This window comes from Musa acuminata, chromosome BXJ3-4 (genome assembly GCF_036884655.1).
Source record: "Musa acuminata AAA Group cultivar baxijiao chromosome BXJ3-4, Cavendish_Baxijiao_AAA, whole genome shotgun sequence".
Taxonomy (NCBI): Eukaryota; Viridiplantae; Streptophyta; class Magnoliopsida; order Zingiberales; family Musaceae; genus Musa; species Musa acuminata.
The window spans coordinates 19,173,958-19,201,146 of NC_088352.1; the positions used below are offsets into that span (position 1 = coordinate 19,173,958).

Sequence of the window (27,189 nt, forward strand, 5' to 3'; positions counted from 1 at the left end):
ATATCAAATAAAGAATTTCTAAATAGTTTCGAATGATACATATCTTATATTTAATTTTAATTTTTGATATTAAAATTTTTTATATAACAATAATGTATTATGATTTTTATGTCTACAAAATGATTATTCCTCACAAAGATCAATCGCTATTCTTTTTCTCACTAAATTCAGTCTCCTTAATTATTCTCACATGTAATTTTGTTAGATAATGAATGGGATTTTAATTCCTCGATGAAGCTCGGAATCGAGAGACGAAGAGGATTAGCAGCAGATCGAACTTCACGGACATGCTGCCTTGCAAGTTACAGAAGAATGCCAAGCACAGTCGCAGCCGTCGTATCTTTGACGGGGCCAATTGCTTACGGCACGGATCACAGTGACAACGACCACGATTCCACTGTCTCACACTGCTGCACCGCTGCGTTACGGCCACGAAAGCCGGCGAAAATGACATGCACGCACCGTAACCACTGGCACGCTCACGTTGGCAGCAGTAGCAACGTCCCTTTCACCAACTTGCGATCTGTTTGTTCTAACCTTCTCCCGTTCTACGTATGCAAATGCTGATCGCCCGCTTCGTTAGCCACAAGCCACCGATGGCCGATGGCGCCTTGCGAGGTGCAGCAGGTGATGTTTGCCGAGAACCGGAAAGAGATGTTCTTTCCTCTTCCTTTTCATGGATTCTAAACCCTTGGTCATTTCATCGATCACCTGGCGACACGGCTTCCACGCATCACAAGAGGGTCCGGGTTGAAGACGACGTCTGTTTCTGACTGCAGCTGGTGATGTCTGCCAAGAACTAGCAAGAGATGTTGTTTCCTTCTTCCCCTCCGATTCCAGATTGGTTACTTCGTTTGAGTTCGTTCCTCAGCACCATTAATGAGATTTTCTTGGATTCAATCTGCAACCTTGGTGGAGATTTGGGTGGACTGGACCCTTGGTCATTTCGTCGATCACCCGGCAACGCAGTTTCCACACGTCACAGGCGGCTCCAGGATGAAGACGACTCGCACTATCCTTGCAATATCACATGCATACGACAGAACCTACCGTGATGTCTCGGTCATTTGTTAGGGGAAGAACAAGAACAGACGTAAAGAAACATGCGAGAGACGATGAGATAGATCTGTATTGAGTAAGTTTAATTGGAGTTTATGTCTGGACTGATAACATTTTTGGTATAATTCCATATATATATATATATATATATATATATCTTTTTTTGCAAGAAAAAAAATATTAGAGTTTGTCTGATAACATTTTTGGTATAATTCCATATATATATATATATATATATATTTTTTTTTTTGCAAGAAAAAAAAATATAAATATATATATCATTATCTCTTTTTTTTTTTGTGGCAAGAAAAAAAGTATTTCGTTGAAACTTTTTGGGGGCAATGATAAGTGCCTTCAAAATCTTTATCAGCCGAATTAAGTGAGATTTTATGTTAATACTCTTTTATTATTGAAAAGCCTTTTAATATGATTGATGATACATCCAACATAATTCCTACAGTTAAACTGTAATATCGGAAAATGGACAGCTCCGACAAAAAAGGGAAAAGAAAGAAAGAAAGAAAGAAAGAAAGAAAGAAAGATCGCTGAAAATAAGCGAGCAATAGGAAACAAACAGACGGACACAAAGATTTGTCCGAGTCTTTGCGCATCTTCCCATCTTATAGGGAAGCCAAGCGGCGGCGTCAACGCCTACTGCTGGTGCTCCACTCGGAGGCCGCCGAACTCCCAAGTCGGGGAGCAAGGGAACGGGGAGCGGAGAGGACACGAACGAAGGGGAGGAGGAGAGAAGCGATGGGCATCCCGAGCGACGACGTGGTGATCATTCGGCCGCCGGAGACGCCGGGAGAGCCGAGCTTGATCACCATCAGCTGCCCCGACAAGACCGGCCTCGGATGCGACCTCTGCCGCGTGATTCTCCTCTTCGGGTTGAACATTGTACGGGGAGGTGAACCCTGGTCCTCTTTTCGCCCCTCTTTGCCCCGTCGAGTTCTTCTGTTTTCCCCAAGTAAAGATCTGAATCTTGGTGTGTTTTCCGTGTCAAAGTCGAAACCTTTTCTCTCTTTTCAACCCAACAAGTCCGTCTTCACGCGATTTTTGGGAGGGAAACGAGATGAATTCTTCTCTTTCCTTCAAAAAGATTGATCTCGTTGAGGTTTCCGTTTGAAAGTTGAAATCTTTGTTCGTCTTTTCGACCATACAATTGTTCTTGATGCGATTCTTGCTCGACTTTATACGTGATCTTGGCTGTTCTCTATTTCCTTCTGACAAAAAGAGAAAGAAACATCGTATATGGTTTTTGTGGAAGAACTGAAACGCGATTTGGTTTCCAGATTTCAGCACGGATGGTAAATGGTGCTATGTACTGTTTTGGGTGGTGGAGAGGGGTAGGAAGGCGACGAGGTGGGCCTTGTTGAAGAAGAGGCTGATTGCGGCCTGTCCGCCGGCTTCGTCCCCGTTGGGGATCGATAGCTACTACTTCAACAGACGTCAGGAGACGGCCACAGAGCAGAACCCTCAGGTCTTTTTGCTCATGTTCTCGTGCTACGACAGGATGGGCCTTTTGCATGGTAATAATATTACTCTTCTTTGTTCTTCTGTTGTTGCTTATCATGCTTCAATTTGTATGGAATCTGGATTCTCTTTAAATCTAGGAATCTTGGATCTTATCGTTCTGTGGAATCTTCAAGTTGCTTCTATAACATTGCACATATGCTTCTTGTGTGGAACGTTTTATCTATATACTTGTTTTGCTAGATGTAATCAGGTTTCAGAGCATTCCTTTGTTTCGAGATAATACTGTATTGGTTTCATTATTTTCTCTTAGTTTCGTATGCGCAGATAGTTTGAGCTTGCATCTCTTTTCGTTCGTGCACACTCTGGAGTTTATCTGTGGATGTATGAGTTTATTGGGTTTGCACTCTCTAGTCGTATTTTCTTTTCTGTAAGAGAGACAATTAATTGAGGTCTGCTGCACTTATGTGCATGCTTAGTTCTAAACAAACTCCCTCCTTTGGGTCTTTTGCCTATGCCGATGTGATGCATGTGTGTGCACTTTCTTTCTCTTATACTTTTTTGAGTCCTTTTCACCCCTATTTCCAAGAGCATCCTCGAATTGTTCAGTTTTGAGCATTTTAGCATGAGATAATTTCTTTTATTATGAAAACGGCAGATGTTACGGAGGTATTGTGCGAGTTGGAGCTTACAATCAGGAGGGTGAAGGTATCGACAACTCCGGATGGGAGAGTCGTGGACCTCTTCTTGGTTACGGACACCAGGTTCCTTACATTTCCAATAGCATTCAGAAAGTCTCTTTGTTTTGCCGAGTATATCCAAATTCTTGTTTTCTGATCAATTGTTGTTAGCATTAGTTCATGAAAGGAAAATCTTTTTTGATCACTGATTGGAAAACAAAAAACAAAAACCAGTTGGCCATGTTGTAATTATTTCTCTAAAAATATTAAAAGTTTATGGCCTTTTGGGTGATGGGCTGCTAAAAAAAACAGTGATGTCGTAAAAATTCACACTGTTTGGACAAAGTGCAACAACATTTTTAGTTTGTGGTTATATATGAGAGAAAAAACCCCATTTAAAGCAGCATAGATTCTTGGATATGTATACTTCTATTGTTAATATTGAGTAACCAAGGATACAAGAGACACTTATTTGGTCGGGAGATCTATGGAAAGTTGTTTTAAAATATGCATTGCTAAAGCAACAAGAGATATGAAGTTCACTGCAAGATACTTGTCGCAAGATTTTGTTCGCTATTGATATCTGATACTTATGATTTAAGACTAGGATCCATCTTGCGACTTGCCAACCACTGATCCCTGGGGCACAACCTGGCAGAGGGGTTTGAGATTTCGATTGATGGGGATTTGAGTACGCTGATGAACATCCTATATTAGTTAGTCTTGTCATATCTCTGGCTTGGAATTTGAGAAGGATGGCAACAATAGCATTGCTCTCTAACCCAACCGGTAGGGATCGCTATGTTTCTTCTTCTCGTTTCTCCAGCAGCTACCACCATCAAGTGGAGAAGTGAAAAACTTGAAACAATTTTAGCATTTGCAGAGTTAATAAGTGACTGATCAATTTCCAAAACAGTATGACATACTGGTTTAGAATGAATTGGAATCGATCAATTCAGGAAATAGCTTCAGCTTTTTGTCTGGTTCATTGAAATGAGTTTTGGCTGAAATGCTGATTTACCATGAACTGGTTTGCACCAACCAGAATGATTGGCATCATGTGGTCTGGCAATCCTTGGTAGTGGCTAATAGGAGTTCAAGGCAGTGAACTTTTCACTTATTTCTTTCTTGATTTTCTCGTGCAATTGGTCCTAGCTTTTCTGTTATATGGTTGGTGACAGGAGCCTGTTGCTGGTAACAGTTGACCTTAAAGGATCGTTGATTGCCATTTCTAAATGTTAGGTTCTATAACCTGGAAAGTGGAAACTGGATATTTTTTCTACTTTAATGGTTTTGAAAGCCACTATAAATCCTAGATCACAATCTATGATAGAAGAAGCATTACTGAAGTCTTATAAACTTTACATGATGATGTGTGTATATATGTGGATTTCGCCTAGCTGTTTGCTTCCTTTCCAGCTTATACCATAACTGATAACTATGGTGATGATTTCAGGGAGCTTCTCCATACAAAGAACAGGAAGGACGAGGCGTGCACTCAACTGAGTGCTGTCTTGGGGGATTCTATGTGCAGTTGTGACATTGAGCTGGCAAGCGCAGAGCTTGCTGAATGTTTGCAAGCATCATCTTTTCTACCTCCTTCTGTGACAGAGGACTTGATTACCCTAGAGTTTCAAGAAGAACCTTCAAGGTCTCTTCCTAGGTCTAGTGTTTCGGTGGACAACTCTCTCAGCCATGCTCATTCACTGATTCAAATTCAATGTCATGATCATAAGGGCCTCCTCTATGACATCATGAGGACCCTCAAGGATTACAACATCCAGGTAATAAACGAGAAATAAATAGACAAACATTAATCTTGTACTTTGTAGTGGCAATACTTATCTTGTCTTGAAATGGCTTCATGAGTCTACGGTTTATATTTCACTGTTCATAGTGCAAAACTAAGGTAGTTTTGTTTTTTTATTGCACCTTAATTCTATCGTATATTGTGGACAGCAGTAGGATAGGATAAAATCACTTTCCAGCAGTGGGTAATCTTCGTAGAATTTGTCCTCCTTTTGCTAATCGTTCTCTACTTTGAATGCTCGTTTGCCATTATAATAGCAGCAATCTTTTTCTTTCCTGCACACTATGCTGGGTTTTACTACTGCAATCACAGAGGTTAAATGCATAGATAGTATGCCTGTTTGCAAAATTAGCAATTCCTAACTTATCTTCCTTCCTTTTGTAAGCCTATTCATGTGAAATTTTGATCTGACCAGATTTCTTACGGGCGGTTCAACGCAGCCGAAAATGGAAACTGCAACATAGACTTGTTTGTGGTGCAAAATGATGGAAAGAAGATTGTCGACTCCAACAAGCAGAAAGCTTTATGTTCTCGTTTGAGAATGGAGTTATCCTGTTCGCTACGAGTGAATCTGATCAGCCGGGGGCCTGACACTGAACTTATAGTTGCGAATCCAGTTGAATTATCTGGCAAGGGCCGGCCTCTTGTTTTCTTTGACATCACCCTTGCGCTTAAAATCCTCAAGATAAGAATCTTTCTGGTATATCTTTGCTCTTTCAATCTGATTACATCTTTTCAAAGACCACCAATTTTTTTAATTATCAGCTACATATTCTGGAAATTGCCATGACTGAATATAGCAGTTATAACCATCACATGCCTGGCATCAATCTTTGGTCGGGCAATTTCAGATATTTTCTTCCCACTCTTTGCATAAAACTTTTACCGCATCAATTTTTAAGCCGAATCCATTAGCTGATACAGTGTCCGAATCTGGATTTCCAGGCGGAGATTGGCAGGCATGTTGTTGGTGATAGAGAGTGGGAAGTTTACAGAGTCCATCTCGGCGACGATCATGAGCTTTGTGGATCAAGGGACAAAATTGTGGAGGCAGTGACAAAAATGTTGATGGGTTGGCACTGATCCGGCATCGTCGACGTTCTCTGATTCTGAGGTTTATGAAGTCTTCTTCTACAGCACAGAAACATCTTCAGCCTAAATCACTGCTCAACATAACATACCCAGTGGTGGTGTAAATATTTCTAGGGTTCATATACTAAGACCAGAAAGTGTGCTGACAAGTTACTTCTCTCTCACTAGTTTTGTTTTGTACATGGTAGCTTTAGGCAAATAATAGGAATCCTTCCTTACTACTTCCAAAGTGACAGTAGAAGATACAATTTGTATGTCCAATAACTAGTAATTACTTGTTCATATCCATCTTGTTTGGTTTTGAAACTCTTTCAAGCTTTCCGTAGATCACTTTTCTAGAGAATGTGACTATCCACCATTATCATCATAGTCATTTTCCTCTAGTGCAGGGGAATTCCGATGCATCTAAATAAAACCCTTATCCTCTACCCTGGTAATGTGACCTCTGAAAAGCCGTTGTCTTCTTCCCTGGGACGCATACTGGTAATGTGACCTCGCTTGCTGGGGTCATCGCCGTTGCTGTGGCTGCCGTGGGATGTAACCGGCCGAATGCAGTGATCTGGCAGGGCCGACCGCTGCGGATGATGCCCGGTCGCCATGGCAAATGCGCCTTTGACGAAGCAATAAATCCATCTCAATCGTCAATCTCTGCGTTACCACTTGCGTTATGCTAATTTATGACCATTAGTGATGTGCTTTTACCAAATGCCTTTAATCTTCTGCTACATGTCGAGAAGGTTTATGTATCGGCATCACACTCCATAAGCGCGTGCTAATCGTCGTCACGTACGGCCATGCCCGTCCATCCATCATATGTTCCACCTGCACCACATTAATCCCAAATCCACATACATACATCATCACAACAATCCGTCCCCACTTAAATCCCCCAAATATTAATCTATTCATTCGATTGGGAAATTAATTTCTACATATTTATTTACCTAAAAAGGGGAAGAATGTACTAAAAATGGGGTGTTTTGAAGCCTGGTTGACCACAAAGTCAAAGTTATGCAAACGGAAGCCTGGGCGCAAACCGCAACGTTGACACGTATCCCACGTTTGGCGTCCTACGCGCTCGGACCCTGCGAAGCGTCTTGGGGATCGAACAGCGGATCCGAGGCCGAGCTGCCGACCTTGCTGATGGGAGCCACCTACGAAGCGTAAACCACGCCCGTCACCCTTCGTTCGATAGATACCGTTGATCTATCGTTAACAGATAAGAAAAGCCATAATATGATTCTATCATTAAACATGGAGAGAGAGAGAGAGAGAGAGAGGAAATCTTATTCTATTTCATAATGTAATAATTAGTGCATCACGAACACACTGCAAAAAATATCGTGAATACACTGTAATAAGTAATCTTTATGTTGTAGCAGTAACATCATTTGATAATAACTGTTGAGGCCTGGCAAGGGGAGGAGAGGAGACATTACTTTTAACCTGTGTTAAACTCATCTAACACTGCGGTCTGGCACATAACGAATGATGATTGAACATAGGGAGAGGTAAAAAAGCCAAGCTCGATCAATAGTGCTGTTCAGCTTTACACATTTCACTTAGTACACAACAATGCTTTCCTTCCATGGATTAGCTAATAACCTGTTTGGCCTAGAAAAAACTTGATGCCACAATGATAATCTTCAAAGTGAACATAGAAGAACAATTACTCGATTATTATCAGTTCACTCATTTTACAGATACTAAATTACCTGTCTGATGGAAACAAAACTTCCTCCCGTAAACAGATAAGAATCTGGAACTGTAGATAAATACTTGTAAGGATATACTGTTGCGGAAGCCTGGTCTGATGCAGAAAAGAAGATAAAACTTGGTCACGGCATGTCTCACTTGTTTCTGCGGCAATGCCAGCACAATCTGGTGTTATGTTCCATATATGTGTCTGTGAATGGGGGCATCAAAGTTCCTGACAACTTCCATCCACTGCTTCTCTATTAGCAGAAGAGAATTATCTGACATGTGACTCACGAATAAGGCAGGATCTCTGAATGCAAAAAAATCAAAATTCTTTTTGTTAAAAGGTTTAGATTTCTGTTCTAGATATTTTCGCTTTCGCTTTCCTCCAAAAATTTTGTTATAATCATTTTTCTCTAGTGGTAGATCTGAATGAATGAGGCTTTCATCATCTTGATCAACTGGCAACCCAAAGTCGATAAAGCACATCGCCCTGTATGGATAAGAAAAGGTCAAAACATGATTAAGGATCCCCCTGAACACTAGTGTTGGTGGACAAATGTCCTTTCAGACAATAAAAGTCAAATCCTTTGCGATGAAATATAATATCAAAAAAATATAATGAAACAAATGAAGACGTTGATCTCACACTAGTTGGCAGCCTGATGCAAAATAACACAAGTAAATCTTTCCAGATTTAATTTCACTGAATCACCTCGAGCAGTTAACAAATATGATTGTTCAATTTTACTTTCAACTCATTAGAGAGGTTCTCGACTATAATGATCTTTATTTACAAAGATTTACTAAATGTCAGTGCCACATTATTCAAAGAAGTATGCTAATGCAAACAAAAGAACTTCCCAAGTGAGCAAAACACATTAAATATCAAAGAGTTGCTGCTTTTGGTAAAAGCAACAACTAAATATAAAATAATTGCTTAATTTGTTGGTCCTCAAAGTAATAGTAAAGCAGTTCTCAGACAACACATAGTTCAACCTAATTTCCTTGCTTTATGAAAGTTAACATACAAGTGCACATTTATGTACCACCATGAAAAATCAGCCATGTTACTAAAGCTAAACAATGAAGACAAATCATACCTTGCACTATATATGATAACTGAAGATGATAAGGAGAAAGGCAGAAAAGTGAGGCCAATGATCTCTCCTGGAAATTCTTGAAATCTTCGAGGAAGATGGTGACTGTGGTGCTTTGACCATTCACCTAACTGTTTTGCTTCTAAATCAAACACAAAGACTTCATTACAAGATGTTGTGACGACAAACACATTACTGTTTTTAGGAGGAAAACCGGCAGCAGTGACAGAAGCATCGTTCAACCTGGATATGAACCAGTGTTGCCTGCCAAACGACAATAAAACTGTCTCGATCAACCAAGACTATTACAATTGAACTAACAAGCAAATGAAAAAATAGAGGCACAAAAGGGATGTTAATCTGTAACAGGCACATGCAAAGTTTTTAGGCCAACTGAAGAAAGAAAAGGTGTCACACAGCAGATATACAAATTCTCTCAACATAAAGTTTCCAGGTTGATGATAATCATGGCTAAAAAAAAAACAATTTATAGAATATACTCAAACATCCAGAGTTCCAGCAAAAATTATTCACTTGACCAATTGAAAGATAGTTAAAAGAAATAATTTCAAAAAGACTATTTAAAAATTCTCACTCTCCCACCCCAAAAGATTATAATAAATATCAGAAAAGATAGTCAACTGTTGGTGAAATTTGTATATAACTGCAAATGATATAGGACTCAAATCAGTAAATGACATTATAGCTAAATCAACTTACCTGTCTATCTCTAAATTAAATATGTAGATGTCACCAAAACAATTAATAGCAGCTAACCACTGCCCATCTGCACTAGTGAACATTTTGGTAACAGGAGGCTCGCTGGGTGCAAATTTCAAATTATCCAACTTCCTTTGAGGGACAAAAGTGTGAACTAGCTCTGATCCTTTGATGTCCACAACCTGTTCTCCAAAACACGCTCAACATCAGTGATAATTGATAAGAAGTAAAATGAGACACGGTAGAAGTATTAGCAAAAGATCTGTGCCACTCAAACCCATGCATAAACAAGGCAGTAAAGACAATAAATAAGCTATCAAGAAACAAAACTAAGAAGTTCACTTAGTACAGCTGACTAAATCTGCCCTAAATCCTCAATTACAAAACAAAATTAACTTACATAAATATTTCTATCATGACCAGCTAGCATCAGGCGTGAGGAATCTGCACTGAAAATCATAGTGTGCGCATGCAACAGCCTCTTAGGTAACTTTATTTTGACAATAGACCACTTGCTTTTTCCAACCTTTTGTTTTCTCAATTCAAAGAGGTAGGGCTTTACTTGATCAGAGTATGCAAAGAGCATTCCAGAAGTACTTATTGCACTACAAACAAATTTTCTGGATCCTTTGCTTTTCACCCGAGCAAGAAGCTGTGTCGCCACCTCTTTACCATTTAACTTGACATGCAAAACATCCAATGCGCCAGAGGATTGAACAAGCATTGTTGAAGCCCCATGTACAACTGTATTATTCACCAACTTTATCAATGGCTGCTGAGGTGCAGGGCAAATATCATGAGGTGAGAATTGGGTGAACTCTCTAGCAGAGTAAGCAAATAACTTTGCATCATCGCCTCCAGAAATGAGCATTGGGACCCCTAGATGTGCCCATCTGTGATAACTAAAACTGATGGGTTTCTCTTGACGACGTACCTTGTGCACCTTCTCATCAGGTAATGTATCTATCAAAGAAATTATGGAACATACACAAGTTCAATATGATGTTTAGAGTGCAATGCAAACAAGAAAAAATTGAACACTTCATTAGTGGTTCATATTAGCAAACCTTCTCTATTAATTGGTACTGTCATTGCCAATGCCCTTACATCATGAGTATGAGCCCTTATATATCCAACATAGGTCCATTTAACCATTTCTTCCTTAGGAAGCCCCTCTTTCTCCGTACTAATCATATCAGTCGAAAGCTTATAAAGAATAACCTGGACAACCATGAGAATGAAGTTTATCAGTTACAGCTCAATAACACATTTAGATTCATAGATCTAAACCTGTATTTACAAGTTAAGAATACAAGAATAAGCTAAACCAATGATTTTGCATGGTGTAATCAAAGCTTCCCTCTAAATAGTGTTGATCTACCTTCTATATATCATGTGAGAATATATCTACATGACAAATTGAGCAATGAAGCAAATACACATGATTATTATGACCAAAAATGAAAGAGAAGAACTTTGCAAGAGCATATTCAAGATCCTTCACAGTGCAGTGGGGAACAAATAAAACTGTAACTCAAGGGTGATACTTGAACTGCTACAGACGCTTCAAGCTTTCTAGAGTCTTGTGCATTGAAGCATAGCAATTCAGAGGTAGATCTTACAGCTCAACCAACTCCAAATGTTAGTCACTGCAACTACACTAATTAATTATCGAGAGTGTCCTCAGCTTACAGATAAGCCATCACTACTCTAAATCTAGCTTCTTGTTTTCTTGATCATTCATTCTCTTTGACTAGCAAAAAAGAACAAATGTGTTACCTTTCCTGAAGCCTATATTTTGTCTAAGCAAGAAAATAAATTTCATATGCTATGCTTCATAATTATGCTTGATAGATCATCTTGTTAATTTTATACACTGCTTAAGCTGGTCCCATGTTCAAAGTGGTAAAGTTGAGATTAAGCCATTAAGCAATTGTAGAAAGATAACAAACATTGTAGACACGATTGAATACCTGATTCACAAATAGGTATGTCATATTTATTACTAGGTAAAAAAGCCTTCTTTTTTCATCCACCAAAAGAATCCAATAACGTACATTGGAAGCTAAGTATATTTAACAACTGAAAGCCACTTATATGATAATGATATGAACTCAGTACCTGTCCATCTGAACCAGCAGAAAACACCCTGTTTTGACTAGGGACAGCAGCTAAAGCATTCACATCACCCTTATGATAAGTGAGTGCTTGCACAAGTGTTCCATGGTGACTGTCCCAGAATTGAACACTCCCAGTACTATCTCCACTGATAAGTGTGCCAGACCTAATAGAATAGCTTGTGGATGAGAGTAGAATTGGCTAGAAAGGAGTTTCACATAGACATCCAAATAACTATAGCATTTTTTAAATTACCTTAAGAAGAGCAATGACAACACACAAAGGTCCGGTCCACTGCCCAAACCTCCGAGCCCAACTGTAATGCGGTATGTCTCGTGGAAAGATGTAACATTCCAACATCTTATGAAACTGCAAGAACCATCAGGACAACAACATGATCCTGTAAAAATATGTTCTAAATAGCACAAAAATAATGGCCGAGAAGAAAATAGTAGTACATGACGAAAGGTCAACACACCACAGAATGAAGCTAAGAAGGAAGGATTGGACTTACATACAAATACAAAAGGGTAACAAGATTAACATATATAATATACAGTACAACCATTAACAAATGAACATACCCATCACTGCTCCCTGAAAATATCAACTCTGCATTTTGGCTCCATGTAACACTCAAAATTTTCCCTGCAATTAAGGAAATAACAAGTTTTCATAATAGAAATAACGAAAAATAACGAGGAATAAGGTTAAGAATCTAACCGCTAACCCTGGGGAAAGATCGGCTGCAAGTCAACCCATCTTTATCAGAGACGCTATACATTCGGATACAACCATCATCACAGGCAACAGCCAAACGTTGAGTAGATGTCTGAGAGGCTACAGTGTGAAGCTCATCAGATTCATCATCATCATCATTAAGACAAGATTCAGAATCACTCTGACCATCATGATTTGTGCAACCATTTGGTACAAGTCCAGAGTCAGTCTTCTCTGATTGCAGTGAATCAACAGAAGGCTCTACAGCCATCTGCCAGATAGACACTCCAATCGAATCTAGTGCGATCTAGAGGAACCACATTAACAGGACAATCTGAGTATTGCAGTATTATAAACAAATGAACATTAAACAGCAAAATTTCTTAATCCATTGAGATTGCATGATAAAATTAATCAAGCAAAAAAACACCAGCCCGTTTAATGATAGCATTACAGCTTCAACTAGATTTTTAATATGTAATGCTCAATACTGCAGCTAAATAGATGTTAATAACAGAGTGAAATGGATCCTCACTGCAGTTTCCACATTTGTCCTGTCTTAGGTTCCATCTGTACTTGGCCCTTGTGGCCAATATGGACTTTGATTGGTCCTTAACCATAAGGCTCTGAAACCTCTTTTTTTTTCTTTTTTGAGAAAAAGTTCCTCACCTTATGCAATTGCAAGAAGTTTCATGTAATTAATCAAGCAAAAAAACACCAGACCGTTTAATGATAGCATTACAGCTTCAACTAGATTTTTAATATGTAATGCTCAATACTGCAGCTAAATAGATGTTAATAACAGAGTGAAATGGATCCTCACTGCAGTTTCCACATTTGTCCTGTCTTAGGTTCCATCTGTACTTGGCCCTTGTGGCCAATATGGACTTTGATTGGTCCTTAACCATAAGGCTCTGAAACCTCTTTTTTTTTCTTTTTTGAGAAAAAGTTCCTCACCTTATGCAATTGCAAGAAGTTTCATGTAATTAATCAAGCAAAAAAACACCAGCCCGTTTAATGATAGCATTACAGCTTCAACTAGATTTTTAATATGTAATGCTCAATACTGCAGCTAAATAGATGTTAATAACAGAGTGAAATGGATCCTCACTGCAGTTTCCACATTTGTCCTGTCTTAGGTTCCATCTGTACTTGGCCCTTGTGGCCAATATGGACTTTGATTGGTCCTTAACCATAAGGCTCTGAAACCTCTTTTTTTTTCTTTTTTGAGAAAAAGTTCCTCACCTTATGCAATTGCAAGAAGTTTCATGTAATTCAAAAATGTCCGACTCTTCTCATACTCATGAAATATATTAATAAATCCCTCGTAACTCTCCATTGATTTGAGAAGGCTCATAACTGTACTTAATTGAGTCATAACACATGTAAGTTGAAGTTGACAATAGGGACACAATAAGTAACTCTTAGGTTCTTGAAACTAGTTTTCATGGTTTCAAATCATCAGTGCAGCTCTCAGCACATGATTCACCTTGCAGAAATTTACTATAATAGAAGTCACACTATGTAAAACGCCCAGATCAAGTTGCAAATTCATGCACAAGAAACTTGTGACAAGGCTAGGTGACTAATTTGAGCAAATTTGATGCATTGACCAGTTGCATCCTACATTGCTAGCATGCGGAATTGTAGTTTCAGCAAGTACAACAAGAGGCAAGAACGGGTCTTTACTGCAAAAACAAAAAAGAAAAACCGAACCTTTTCGTTTAGCGAGTACAGATCCCACTCTGATATCGACCCATCTATTCTCGAGGACAGCAACCGTCCAGGGCCGGCGCTCTTCGAACTCGAGCGGCACCAGACCAACGAAGAAATCCTCCGACTAGGATCTCCTTGAACCGTCTTCAGGGAAAACACATAGATTAACATTTAGAAAATAGTTAGGGCAACAAGAACAAGAAACAACCAACACCACGACGGCCCATGAACCGTACAAGCTGGCAATGCCATCCAACGGAACCAGGCGAAACGAGCCATATCTCCACGGACCCGTCCTCCCGCGCCGCCGCCACCTGCGAGCCGTCCGCGCTAGTGGCCAAGGCCACCACCGCCGACGGCTTCCACTCCACCGAGCTAGTCCGATGAATTCGCAGCTTTTCCATGAGGAGAATCACGGAAGAATCTCCAAGTCAAAATCTGTGATCGAGATCAGAGGAGCGCGATGGCGGCCGGACGCCGCAATGACGAGGGTTTTGAGACGCCAAACCCTGCCCTTTAAGAAGCGGTTCACGCAAATCTCTTTGTAGCAACCTAAGTTACGCGACCAGTACGGCACACGCCACATATCGCCCGACCTAAGTCGCGGCCTAACGCCTTCCCTCCGACATATATATGTATATATGTATATATATATATATATATATGTGTATATATATATCTATGTATGTGTATATATATATGTGTGTATATATATATGTATATATGCATGTATGTATATGTATATATGTATGTATGTATATATATGTATACATGTAGACATGTATACATGTATGTATGCATATATATGTATACATGTATACATATATACTATATATAAATATAAATAAATATATATATATATATACATAAATAAATAAATATACATATACATATATATATATATACATATATATAAATATATAAATATATGCATATATATATACATATACATATACATATACATATACATATACATACACATCACATACACAGACATACATACATCACACACATATAAATACCTAAATACATATGATTTCATCAATACTACAAATATGGATTTCTTGCAAAGATGCCCATCGAATGGAAGAAAAACGTTCTCTATCTGGTCAATTAATCATTTAACCTTTTCTTTATATCAAAATTTTCATGTAAATGTGGAGACTCACTGAAATGCTTTTCTTTGATTACTATTTTTTAAACTTCCAATAAAATTTTAGAAACTCGAAATTAAAAGGATGTAGTTAAAAATTACTAGAGATATTTATTTGAACATTTATCGAATTAATTAAATTTCACCAAAAATAAACTATTGTTTGTATAGGCCTACACAGCAACAGGGCATTTTTCCTAAGAAATAGGATTTGTAGTGGCCATTATATGTATGCCAAAAACGAAAAACAGAAGAATCTCACTTTTATTCTATTTTCAATATCAATTTTGTGTCAATAAGTTCTACATCATTTTTAAGAACAGCAATTGTTTCATACGAGAAATATTATCAATAATTATTTATTAGTGATACTAAAAGAGACAGAAGATGATAGCCGGATATGATGTCAAATATATGTGAAATTAATTTCTATAGAAGTGTCTAAGCTAATGATGAGCGTTATTCTGTTTTCTATTAAGTGAAATAGATACTCAATCTATGAAAGGGAATCCGGATATCTTTCCAAGTATATCTATCACAAGCCAAAGCATTGCATGGGAGAAAAGTGTTTTCCCTATTATTCTATGATGAATCAAGTAGGATTTCACCAAACATCACTTTCCAAATATCATGTTTGGCTGATGAACAGAAAGCTAGCTCTTACCCTTCTTTCCACCTTTCTCCACTAACAGATGCCACTGCAGGTGGAAGCTCAGGAATCTTCAATTCCCTCGCATCTTATTGGAATTGATGATTGGTCTCCAAGAAGGAAGCTAATTTGTAACTTGTCACTGTTGCCTATTTTGCAAGGATTGGAGAACCACAGGCTGCAGGTGCATGTGATCCTTCACTGAACACAAGATTTCCCCTCACAAAAGTGGCCAAAACCTTGCCCGAGAGTCTCCTTCCTATATAGGGTGAGATATTCTGCATAAGGAGATCCACAATTATATCAAGGAAGAACAAACCATGAAGAATGATGGTATAAGGACTCAAATTCTTATAAAATACAAATGGAACCTGCTCTCAGGAAAAAGCCATATGCTTATATCGTTAAAAGCTGTTGAATTAAAAGCACAGGGATGAGAGAACATCACTAAACACCAATTTTTTTTCTTTTTGATAAGCAGAAACATCATGATCATTAATTCCAAATAAAGACTTATCCTGAAACTCCCTATTGTCTGTCAAGCTTTGGCATGCAACAAGATGCCTTTTCAGGAATGATGCAATCTAATTCTCGGCCACTGCTTTACATATTTAAAGGAACACATATTTATGGTATATGTCTCTTGCTAAATAAAAATACACCGTAGAAACAGCTTCGTAGTGTATTAAGTAGTTAGTATATTTGGAGTTGAGATGCCCTTGCTTTCATTCATTGTTCAGATATCATCAGTACAAGAAGCCTAATGACAATTTTTCATTCATGGTTTATTTATTATGAGAAAAACTAAATCCACTTGAAGGTGTTAAAAAGTAAAGGTTCTGATCATGCTTTATAATGGTTCAGCTGACAAGTCACGATGCTTCTATAATTTCTAATAAAAGACTTTTTTATTGAAAGAAAATCATACTGCTTGTGCAGAAGAACGTAGTCACATCGGTGGTTGGCACATTAAATATAACGTGCCATGAAAACCACACGAATCATGATTAGAGCTAAATAATAATGATGGGATTGCAGAGGGGCATTGGAGCACAAGCATATTTGTGGTTTGGGGTCACAACCAAATTTATTTGCAGAGTCCATGCTTGTAAGGTGTACCATTTAATTATGTCTAACAAAAACAATGACATACACAATAACTTCAGATATGGGGACCTGTATCAATTACCAAGTTCCCTCAAATTCTGCAGATGGTCTTATTAGCAACACAAAATATCCTATTGACATAAGTGAACTTAGTTTAGTGACTCTGATTAAATGTGTTATCTGACAATGACGAACAATGATGACCAGGAACCACTCATACGTGTTAAACAAATCAGTGGGTTATCTGACAATGATGAGCGCCTTAAGTGGCAGAGTAGTAAACAGATTTTTAAGAGAAACAAACATATACCGGATGCTTATGGTATGTTTTGTAGTTCTCATCAAGTTCAAACTCCACTTCAGGTTCCCATACAGCAAAATCTGCATCATTTCCCAATATGATGGCACCCTGAAACAAATCATTTAAAAGTTATCAGCATAATAATATTAATATGTATGTGACATCTCTACTGTGATACATATGAACCAAAAATACCATCCACCTCTTGTGCATATTCCATAGTTCCATGTTCCCAGGACATCTTATAACATGGATTGTCCAGGTAGGCCATGTTGCCCAGTGCAGTATGTAGATGGTTCCTGTGCCCATATATATTACTAATAACATGCATAGCAATCTGACTGATTTTAGCATGCACTATTTTGGTGCAGTTCCAGATTAGGACTGCATCCATGATTGGTAAAAGATTTACATATTAAGAGGACAAGAAGAAAAATCTCATCCACAGTTGTCTTATCTAGAACGGAACAGTTTTTTGTATATTTATTTCCAATAATTTGAAATCAGTCGTCAGATATTCTGAATGTCACAAGGTTAACTCTAAATCATGGTATGTAATACCGAATGGTACCGCCCGTTACGGGCGGTATGTACTGGTCCGACGGCATACCGGTACGTGGACCGCCTGGTACCGGACGGAACATGCTACAGTGCTACAGTAGGAAGAAAATATATAAAACTATTCGGTACGCCCTGGTGTACCGCTCGGTACACCCTGGTGTACTGCTCGGTACGCCGGTACCGTACCGTACCGAGCCAACCTCGAAACATCGGTATGGTACAGTATTGCATACCTTGCTCTAAATTATGAATTTATGACAAAGTCAAAGCTTAAAAATGAATTATGAGATGTTGTAAGCATTCTTTCTGACAGCTTTGCTAATGAAGATTCTACAGTACATGATAAATATACAGTTATAGAACACCTAGCAATCAATAAATATTCCGTATTTATTGATTAGAGTTTTTTTAATAAAATGATTAGCATCCGAAGATGAAAACTTAACCTCTCACAAAAGAAAATCTTATATTCAAACTCATTTTAGTTCCAGTGGAAATAAAAGGGTTTTGTCCATTATCCACGCTGTGCTTCATACCACAGGATTGGGCACTCGCATGAAGTGGCAATGTCCTATGTGGATTTTAAACAAGACAAATTGTAGGATAATAAGCTATTGTTAACAGACATAAACTAGCTATTAACTGTGAAACTATATTAATGCATCAATATACGTAAGACCAAGGCTTACAATTTTGGTCCATACCAGTGTACCGACCAATGATCGGTATGGTACGTACCGAGACGTACCGACGGTATGCCTAAAAAACATTGGAAATAACTCCAAAAATACTTGAAAATAAAAAAATATTAGATTAGGGCTTTTTGGTTTAAAATAAATATAAATTTAGTATAATTTTAGCGAAAATAATCTAAATTACAAAAGAATACTGATATCTTTTTCGAGCTTTGAGGAGTACCTTTGTGGTACACTCCGGACCATCCTTTTGTTAATATTGAATTATCTACAAAGAAATGATTTGAATTGTTATATTGTGATACGTTTCGGACCATCCTCGTCGAGTTCCATGATATGAATTTTAAGTGGCATGTGTAAAATACTACTTCTCGATTCATGCACCACCCTCAAATTGTGTAGACAGGACCATCAACTCCCTAGCATCGTTGTCATCATCAATTGAGGCATTGCCATCCACGTCGCTGCCATGTCATTGGATTGAGCGGGTTGTTGAATGCAATTGAGAAGGTGTTTCATCGCCCGACTTGATTTTTTCCAACAGTGTAGCTAATGCTACTGCCTTCCTCTTTGCCTTTGCCTTTGCACACTAGGCGGACGACTATGACAATTGGGTGTCTCTAGTTCCTCGAGCAGTCTGACTCGATGTTGTTTGGCCCCTTCTGCCACGTTCTGACCGAGGGGGGATCTTCCTCTTAATCCTCCCAAATTTGATCCAATCCACAAATCATAGCCTCATTGAGTTTAAAAGAGTGAAAATATCAAAATGAGAGAGAGATGTGAGTGAGAATGAGTTTGAGAGAGTTGAAGAGATTTAGAGAGTGATGAGTCAAAAGAAGAGGGAGGAAAGGGTTTTAAAACTCTTTTCTATGGTTCAAACACTAAATTTGACCGTTTGAAATAGCGCGATCTTAGCCCTTGATCGGTAACGATCGAAATCCGATCATTACCGACCTGTACGGCTCGGTACAGACCCCGTATGGCCCAATACAAGGTCAGGTTATGGTACCATCTAGTAGAGGACGATTCGCATACCGGTCCCCTATCGGACCAGTACATACCACCCGTACCGAGTAGTACGGGTCGGTATGACGAACCTTGCATAAGACCAATATTCATGCTCTAAAGTTTCTACCGCCTAGATCATGGTACCAACGTGATAGTATTTGCACGTGATAGTCTCATTTATATACAAGTACTGCAAAAGACTGGCAATACTGTAGATTCTTAGCTGCATGAATGATATCAATGGTTCTAGAAGTTATCATCCTACTGTAGCATAATAAAGTTTCCTAAAGAGAAATCAAGTAGTCTGAATTAAACAGAGATAACATAGATTAGTACCTTGTACTTTTGGCCTGCAAGCTTTGCAGGCCTCTCACTCCACCATGTTGCAATCTGACTGAGCGAAACTCCATACTTTTGTCCATAAGTCCATGTGATAGGAAGAACATACTACAGAACATTCATGTCCCATTAGTTTTTAAAGGGAGGATTAAAAAATCCATCTATTGAAGTGACATTGAAAAGCTTAGTGATGTATCTAATTGTTACTACAAAGATATGTCATGAAGCTTTTAATCAAAAAAGAAAAAGAGTATATAAACCGATTGTTTTGCACTCCAATACAGCTCTTCTTGCTGTAGTTACACCCCAGTTTAGTTGGTTACCAAAAACAGGGAAAATGAACCAACTTTACCTGGAGAGCAAATTGCTTTACTATGTGGCCTGAAAATAAGAGCATAGAATAATACTAGTCCTGAAATGTTGTACTGCAGGGGTCAACTTCTTCTAATTTCTTAGAATAAAATAAGTCGAATGTAGAACACACCTTTATAAATAAATAGGTATACATTTGTATGTCAGCATATATATATATATATATATATATATATATATATATATATATATATATATATATATATATATATACTTATATGTATATATTATACTATAAACAAGGGTTCAGGGGTTATGGACAAGAATGACCAGCCCACAGGTAAATACTTGCTATCTATTGGATATTTGACTGTATGTAGGTACCTTTTTCTTTTTTATTGTATCCTTTTTAGGATTTTTGAAATGTTGATATTTTTCATTCCAAATTATAAATGTTCCTTGAACTGGATGTCTGACCCAGATGCTATTCACTACCCTGTCAACATTTTCTACTTGCTAGGAACATAAAGCTAAACTCTTTTAACCCAACTATGATGACAAGGCCTAGATATCCAGATAAAATAAATGTTTATGGTGAGACTCAACCAATGAGAAATAAGGAAAAAAATATAAATACCAAGAAAGTTCCTATGAGCTTCATGAAGAAGAATAGGAGATAAATATTAGGTTCTAGGGTGGGCAAATATAAGAAGGGCAAGCAAAGACAATTCAAGAAGGGGCTTATGAAATTTAGCATGGATCTGTGGTCAGTCACTTAGATATGTAAATTAGATATCCATAAATCAGATGACAAAGTTCATTCGAGTCCCATCCTAATTGATGATCACCTTTTAAGGAGAGTCAGATGTCAAATGCCACAGAGGCAGGCTTTGGTACATGAAAAAACTAGGGTTCAAATTACAAAAAACAACTATCTTAGAGTTAAGGTTGTGTATATTAACCGTTTCCAGATGCCTCATGCACGGGGTTTACCAAGATGGCAACATAAGATGTGGAAAAAAAGTGGGTGATAAAATGAGAAAGACCATTCTCGTGCTAACTCTGTTGGCATGGTACCAATATAAGAAATCTAATTTGCTCAACATCACATCAAAATTCAATGTCAGTGACTACAATGAAGCATGTCAATTCTACACACGAAAGAGCTTGCACTTTGTATTATCCCATCACAATTTGTGAGCGAAAATAATATGCATATTTAATGCAGGATGACAGTTGATAGTTCACATACATTCTTCTTCCCTAGACCATCTATGAGTATAGTTTAAATTCTCAGGATTTGTTAATAAGATGTTCTGCTCATATAAAAGTGGACCATGACTCACATAGATGCAGCATGAATCTCATTCATAAATGTAAATGGCAGATCCTTATATGGAAGCACCAAAGTTTCTTGCATGCAAATACAGGTTTTGGCCATCTCTAAAATATAGTATTTTCAAAAGTTTGAACATCTAATAATGCTATAGTAATGCCTACAAGGTTAACATGCATATTTTCAGATCAGAAACAAGCTTACAGTAGATTTTGTTAGTTGTAAGCAAGAGAGATTGATGAATCACTAGTTGTAAGCAAGAAATACTAAGGCTACACTAGTAAACAATATGGTGTAGTTCATGACATATTAATAATGATACGAAATTTGATTTTTTCCAAACTAAAACTATACGAGAATATTATTTTTTATATATTTTTTATACTAGTGGCGCTCTTATGACCAAACCAGTGATTTAAAAAGCGCTAGGTACCAAAAGATGTCAAGGTCCAAAAACGCCCGAGGCGCTAGGCGCTCGCCAGAGCGAAGCGATGCACTAAAATATAAAAATATATAATATAATTAATAAATATAATTATTTAAATAAAAATATGATATTAAATTAAAAAAATCTTATAGAATCACAATATCACATTAACAAAGAATCTCAAAATTCAAAATAATAACAATAATTTCAAATAAATAAAAATTAACAATATTAAAATCAAAATAATATATTATTAATCTAATAAATAAAAAAGTATTATTACTAGTATACAGTTAACAGTATACTGTTAACAGTGTACTATCGAGTCGACGTGAGAAGAGAGAGTAAGAGTAATAATAGCGGTGAGTAGCGGCAGCAACAGTGGGAGCGGGAGCGACGATAGTGGCGAGCAGCGATAGTGGCAGCGATAACGGTAGCAACGAGTAGCGGCATCGATCGGGTTGCGGAGGCATAGTGTAAGAGTAAGATCGAGGTTGCAGACTAAGAGAAGCAGCAGTGGTAGCAGCGACCAGCGACAGCATGAGCGGGAGCAGCGAGCTGTCACGAACGGTCGTCGCGCACCCGCAACAACTTCGTTCAATGAATCGTTCGTCGCTTTTGCATGCTTGTACAGATACATGACAGCATGTTTTGCCTTGATTTTGTGTGTTTTTGCTTGAAAAATATAAGCAATGACGGTTCGCAACGCTGCAGTGCGACCGCTCACCGCGCCGGACCAAACTACCCCAAAATGGCTTCATTTTCATATGCCACGGCTTGTTTTCTGCAGACTGCAAGCTCACGCAAAACGTCAACCATCTCAGCACCCTGGAACCCCCTGGGTGGCACTAGGGGGGATGGGGCTTCGGGGTAGTGTCGGGCGTTGAACAATCTTCACAAGTTCGCATGTTAACTTAACGGGAACTTACCTTCGCGCCCGACTCTCGGTGAGCAGTTGTTTGCGGACTTACAACTGTTTGTTCTACCTTCTAAAGTCCTTGTTTTCTCCTTCCTCTCTTTCTCTCTTGCACTCAAGGTGCTCGCTGAATTGTTTGTAAAGCTTCCCTTTTCGCGAGACGTCGAGACTTATCCATCGCTCGTTTTCAAACTAATCAACTTTCTGTTTCGTAGGTCCTTCGGGACCTGTACGAGGTTGCAACTACGCTGACCCTTTACGGACGCATAGTTGCAAGGGCGCCTCATGACTTAGGCAATCCCAGTTAAGTCCGAGGAGTTGGCGCAAGGGTGCTTCACGACTTAGGCAACTCCAGCTAAGTCCGTGACTTTGCCATAAGGGTTCCTCATGATTTAGGCAATTCCAGCTAAGTCCGTGACATTATGGTATCAGAGCAAGCAAGCAATTCGAGCAAGCAACGAAGAAACTTCGCAATCTCGCCATGACAAAGCATTGTTACGAATCGAGCAAGACGGGGCAAGCCGAACTATTGCCCTAAGCAACCGCAGGTGGGCTACAAGTGCAAACTCGCTCTCATGTTGTTGAAGCCGCTTTGGAAGAACGTGGCAGCGAACATGATGAGTGAAATGTTGGCTACTCTCCATAAGCGGAGGCGCAATATGGAGCGCCAATCGGGAAAAAGAGCCATAAGGAGAGATTCACAATATCGAAAACCCGCATGGATGTTCTTGAAGCGAGCTTGGAGGAACTCTACCTAGGCCAACGAAGGCTTCTTGGGGTAGAGAGCTTGCAAGAAGAAGCTGAATCCCGAATCGACAACATTGAGGCTCTAGTCGATCGACTGACGGACAATAACAAAGACTCCGTGCAACATTTGCACGAAGTCATGGCGGAACTCACTTCCAGAGTGACAACGCTCACAAGGGTACTAAATGCGGGAGGGAGCAACACCAGTATTGCGTCGCCATAAAACTTGAGGGCACTTAAGCATCATTGCTATGGAGGTGCTAGGGATGCAAAGGAGCTCGAGAATTTCTTGTTTGATATGGAACAATACTTTTTAGCTACAAGGCCCAATTTTAAAGATACCAAAGTTTTAATAGCAACCATGTATCTGAATAGGGATGCAAAACTTTGGTGGCGAACCGTTGGGAGAAGATCCAACAAGGTCAGTTTCATGTGGACACATAGGAGGACTTGAAACGGGAGTTGAGAACTCGGTTCCTACTCGAGAACACAGAATTCATCGCAAGGAGGAAGCTGAGACAACTCCGTCAAAGTACTTCCATTCGAGACTACGTAAAGCAATTTTCTGCACTGATGCTAGATATATAGGATATGTCTGAGAAGGATAAGCTGTTCAACTTCTTTGATGGCCTGAAGCCATGGGCTTAACAGGAACTGCATCGAAGGAATGTCACCGATATGATCGACGCAATTGCGGCCGCAAAAAGGCTTACCAACTTTGTTTCTCGGAGGACTCAGAGAAAAGGAAACAATCTTCAAGAAATCGCCCTCCAAAATATTTTCAAGGAAAGGAGACCGAGGGCGAGCAAAGGAAGAAGAGTTCCCATAAAGGGCCAAGCTCGAAAGGCAAGACCCCAAAACCTGACGGATGCTCCTTGTGCGGAGGACCGCACATGGTGAGGGAATGCCCACAGAAACAAGAACTTGATGCCTTAACAACTTCAATCCACCCCCCCAAATCATACAAGGGCAAAGTCGTCGCTCTTAGTTCGAGTAGTTCGGAATCCAACAGCGACGATGAGTCGCAAGGACCCCGGATGGGAGCAATGCGTTTGTTAAATGCTTTGCGGGGTCAAGTGGGGGAGAACATGAAGACAAAGCCACATAAAGCAAGGAGCAGTGAGCTGATGTACGTGAATATCAAGCTCAATGGCCAAACAACCCATGCAATGGTGGACACGGGCGCTAACCACAACATGATTGCTAATCTAGAAGCAAAGCGACTAGGGCTGATGTTGGAGAAGAACCCAAGTCGGATGAAGGCGATGAACTTAACGGCCAAGCGGATCTCCGGGCTGGCAAAGGGAGTCCCCCTCAAGATCGGAACATGGAGCGGGAGCACAAATATGATGGCGGTGCCATTAGACAACTTCGAAGTGATTCTCAGAATGAAGTTCACGCACACGGCAAAGTTGGTACCATTGCCGTTCCTGAACTCCCTATGTTTAATGGGAGGCGACGACCCCTGTGTGGTTCCCGTCTCTCGGAATGGAACCAAGGACCCCCAACAAATATCGACATTACAATTGAAGAAAGGGGTACGAAAATGAGAATTAACCTTCGTGGCTGCTGTGAAGCTAGAGCCACTTGACGGGGAGGCTATTTATGAACCTGCTGTGGTGGCGAACGTTTTGAAGGAGTTCACAGATGTTATGCCACCTGAGTTGCCGAAAACTCTGCCACCACGTAGAGGCGTGGATCATAATATTGAGCTGGAGCCGAGAGTAAAGCCTTCAGCGAGACCACCATATCGCATGTCCCCTCCAGAGTTGGCAGAGCTCAGAAAACAGTTAGACGAATTGCTAAGCAGTGGTCTCATCCGCAGTTCCAAAGCACCATTCGGGGCTCCAGTTCTCTTCCAAAAGAAACAAGATGGGAGCCTCCGACTATACGTCGACTATCCCGCTCATTGCGGACTTGTTCGACTAATTGGGCAAAACAAAGTATTTCTCCAAACTCGACCTCTGGTCGGGGTATTGGCAGGTGCGCATTGCTGAAGGCGACGAAGCGAAGACTATTTGCGTGACCAGGTATGGAGTGTTTGAGTTCTTGGTGATGCCTTTCAGCTTAACCAATGCCCTGGCCACATTCTGCACTCTTATGAACCAACAATTCAAAGAGTATTTGGATAAGTTTGTGGTCGTCTACTTAGACGATATCGTCGTTTATAGCCAAATGCTCGAGGTGCTAGTCATAGGTGCCCTGCAAGCCAATCACGTGAGTGATAGCACGTATGACATGATACGCATTCTTTTTACTTATTATATTTTGACATTTTTATCACTTTATATTGCTTGTTGCATATATGCATATATATTATGGTGCCCGTGGATTTGTGCAATGGGAATCAAATCGTGATGAGATCATAATAATGAGATCGATTCGCCTTTAAACACAAACCTTAAATAATCCTAGTCATAGGTTACTCGAGAGGGACATCGAGATAACCGGATAAATTGGTGTGCTGTATACCCATCCATATGATGGAGGCAATTGGTATCATAACTGCTCGTGTGGGGGCACACTAAGGATACAATGCAGGTGCTCATTGAAGAATGAGTTCACTAATTGATCCGCTCACGGAATACTAGATGGTTGATGATGCCTTACTGTCAGACAACGATTTCGTAGTCCCAGTAGTGTATCTGATCCTTAGACTTGAGACACCAAGGATATCCTGTATGAGTACTCCACTCTTTGATACCAAACTTATAGGTTTGAAAGTTTTAAATCTAGTACAACTGGTTATTGGGAGTGACAGCCAACCTTACGAGGGCTATTGAGTGTCGATAGAGAATCATTCGCTCTCGGTATCATGAGAGGAATATCCCGTGTTCTTGCTCAAACAAATTCTTGGTCAAGGTCATTCGGATTTAGAGAGAAAGAGTTCACCGGGAGAATCCGATTAAAGTGAGAATCGAGGAGAAACCGTATGACAACACCATGCCGGCTATATGATCTCTGGGATATTAGATGAATGAGGGACTATAGGTACGCAGTAACTGAGGACAGATAGGTCCAAAAGATTAGATTCCCTTGTATCGTTTGGGGACTATGGCGTAGTGGCATAAATCGTCCGCAATCGATGAGTCGAGTGAATTATTATAGAGATAATAATTCACTGATCCAGAAGGAGTTTTGATAGGTATGACTCACGACCAGCTCGATATTGGACCTAGAGGGTCACACACATATGGTAGGTGTTGCGATGAGTAGAGATTCGAATATGAGATATCCGTTGGAGCCTCTATCTTATTAGATATCCAATGAGCCCCTAAATTATTAGATCCCATGGATGAGATCCAATAAGAACTAATAAGAGATTATTGGGTAGAGACCCACTAATCTAAGAGGCTTGGGTAATTGGATGGAGATCCAGTACCCAATAGGGCAGGATCCATTAGGGTTAACTAGGGGCCGCTATAAATAGGAGGGAACTAAAGGCCCATAGG

At 39.4% G+C, this 27,189-nt stretch overlaps 3 protein-coding genes across 7 annotated transcripts in view; 1 reads left to right on the top strand and 2 right to left on the bottom strand.

The window, feature by feature from the left end:
* Positions 1-1,592: 1,592 nt before the first annotated feature.
* On the top strand, positions 1,593-6,402 carry LOC135634975 (ACT domain-containing protein ACR10-like). Of its 2 annotated transcripts, none has more exons than XM_065145753.1 (6): positions 1,593-1,956; positions 2,352-2,588; positions 3,191-3,296; positions 4,669-4,996; positions 5,438-5,722; positions 5,968-6,402. In XM_065145753.1, exons 1-6 carry the CDS (start codon positions 1,914-1,916, stop codon positions 6,103-6,105), a joined length of 1,137 nt encoding a protein of 378 aa, XP_065001825.1. In that variant the 5' UTR covers positions 1,593-1,913; the 3' UTR covers positions 6,106-6,402. The 2 variants fall into 2 exon arrangements, with proteins under 2 accessions (XP_065001825.1, XP_065001824.1); XM_065145752.1 differs by having other exon boundaries at positions 1,596-1,966.
* A 1,224-nt stretch (positions 6,403-7,626) lies between these two features.
* LOC135637197 (WD repeat-containing protein PCN-like) lies at positions 7,627-14,756 on the bottom strand. 2 transcript variants are annotated; one of them, XM_065149723.1, is made up of 12 exons: positions 14,423-14,755; positions 14,187-14,330; positions 12,657-12,777; positions 12,474-12,590; positions 12,335-12,398; positions 12,006-12,119; positions 11,754-11,916; positions 10,700-10,853; positions 10,033-10,595; positions 9,633-9,814; positions 8,916-9,176; positions 7,627-8,305 (listed from the first exon to the last, which is right to left on the bottom strand). In XM_065149723.1, the coding sequence occupies exons 1-12, from the start codon at positions 14,588-14,590 to the stop codon at positions 8,002-8,004; spliced, it is 2,355 nt and encodes a 784-aa protein (XP_065005795.1). In that variant the 5' UTR covers positions 14,591-14,755; the 3' UTR covers positions 7,627-8,001. The 2 variants fall into 2 exon arrangements, with proteins under 2 accessions (XP_065005795.1, XP_065005794.1); XM_065149722.1 differs by having other exon boundaries at positions 12,474-12,777; positions 14,423-14,756.
* A 1,082-nt stretch (positions 14,757-15,838) lies between these two features.
* The window catches only part of LOC135634831 (probable allantoinase), a 44,967-nt gene continuing 33,616 nt past the window's right edge, over positions 15,839-27,189 (bottom strand). For 2 of the 3 annotated variants that reach the window (XM_065145478.1, XM_065145479.1), the window contains exons 13-15: positions 19,997-20,107; positions 17,406-17,504; positions 15,839-16,266 (exon numbers count right to left, since the gene is read on the bottom strand). In XM_065145478.1, the coding sequence (XP_065001550.1) occupies positions 16,138-16,266; positions 17,406-17,504; positions 19,997-20,107 (339 nt within the window). In that variant the 3' untranslated portion in view covers positions 15,839-16,137. The remainder of the gene's footprint in view (positions 16,267-17,405; positions 17,505-19,996; positions 20,108-27,189) is intronic. The other variant, XM_065145480.1, reaches the window with a different exon arrangement.

Excerpts from the sequence above, each read along its gene's own strand:
- LOC135634975 (XM_065145752.1), top strand. The coding sequence starts at position 1,813 with ATGGGCATCCCGAGCGACGACGTGGTGATCATTCGGCCGCCGGAGACG. Across the intron at positions 1,967-2,351 it reads GTTGAACATTGTACGGGGAG|ATTTCAGCACGGATGGTAAA; the intron begins GTGAACCCTGGT and ends TTTGGTTTCCAG. Across the intron at positions 2,589-3,190 it reads CAGGATGGGCCTTTTGCATG|ATGTTACGGAGGTATTGTGC; the intron begins GTAATAATATTA and ends TGAAAACGGCAG.
- LOC135637197 (XM_065149722.1), bottom strand. The coding sequence starts at position 14,590 with ATGGAAAAGCTGCGAATTCATCGGACTAGCTCGGTGGAGTGGAAGCCG. Across the intron at positions 12,120-12,334 it reads TTTTCAGGGAGCAGTGATGG|TTTCATAAGATGTTGGAATG; the intron begins GTATGTTCATTT and ends TGGTTCTTGCAG. Across the intron at positions 9,815-10,032 it reads GTCATGATAGAAATATTTAT|GTTGTGGACATCAAAGGATC; the intron begins GTAAGTTAATTT and ends TTTGGAGAACAG.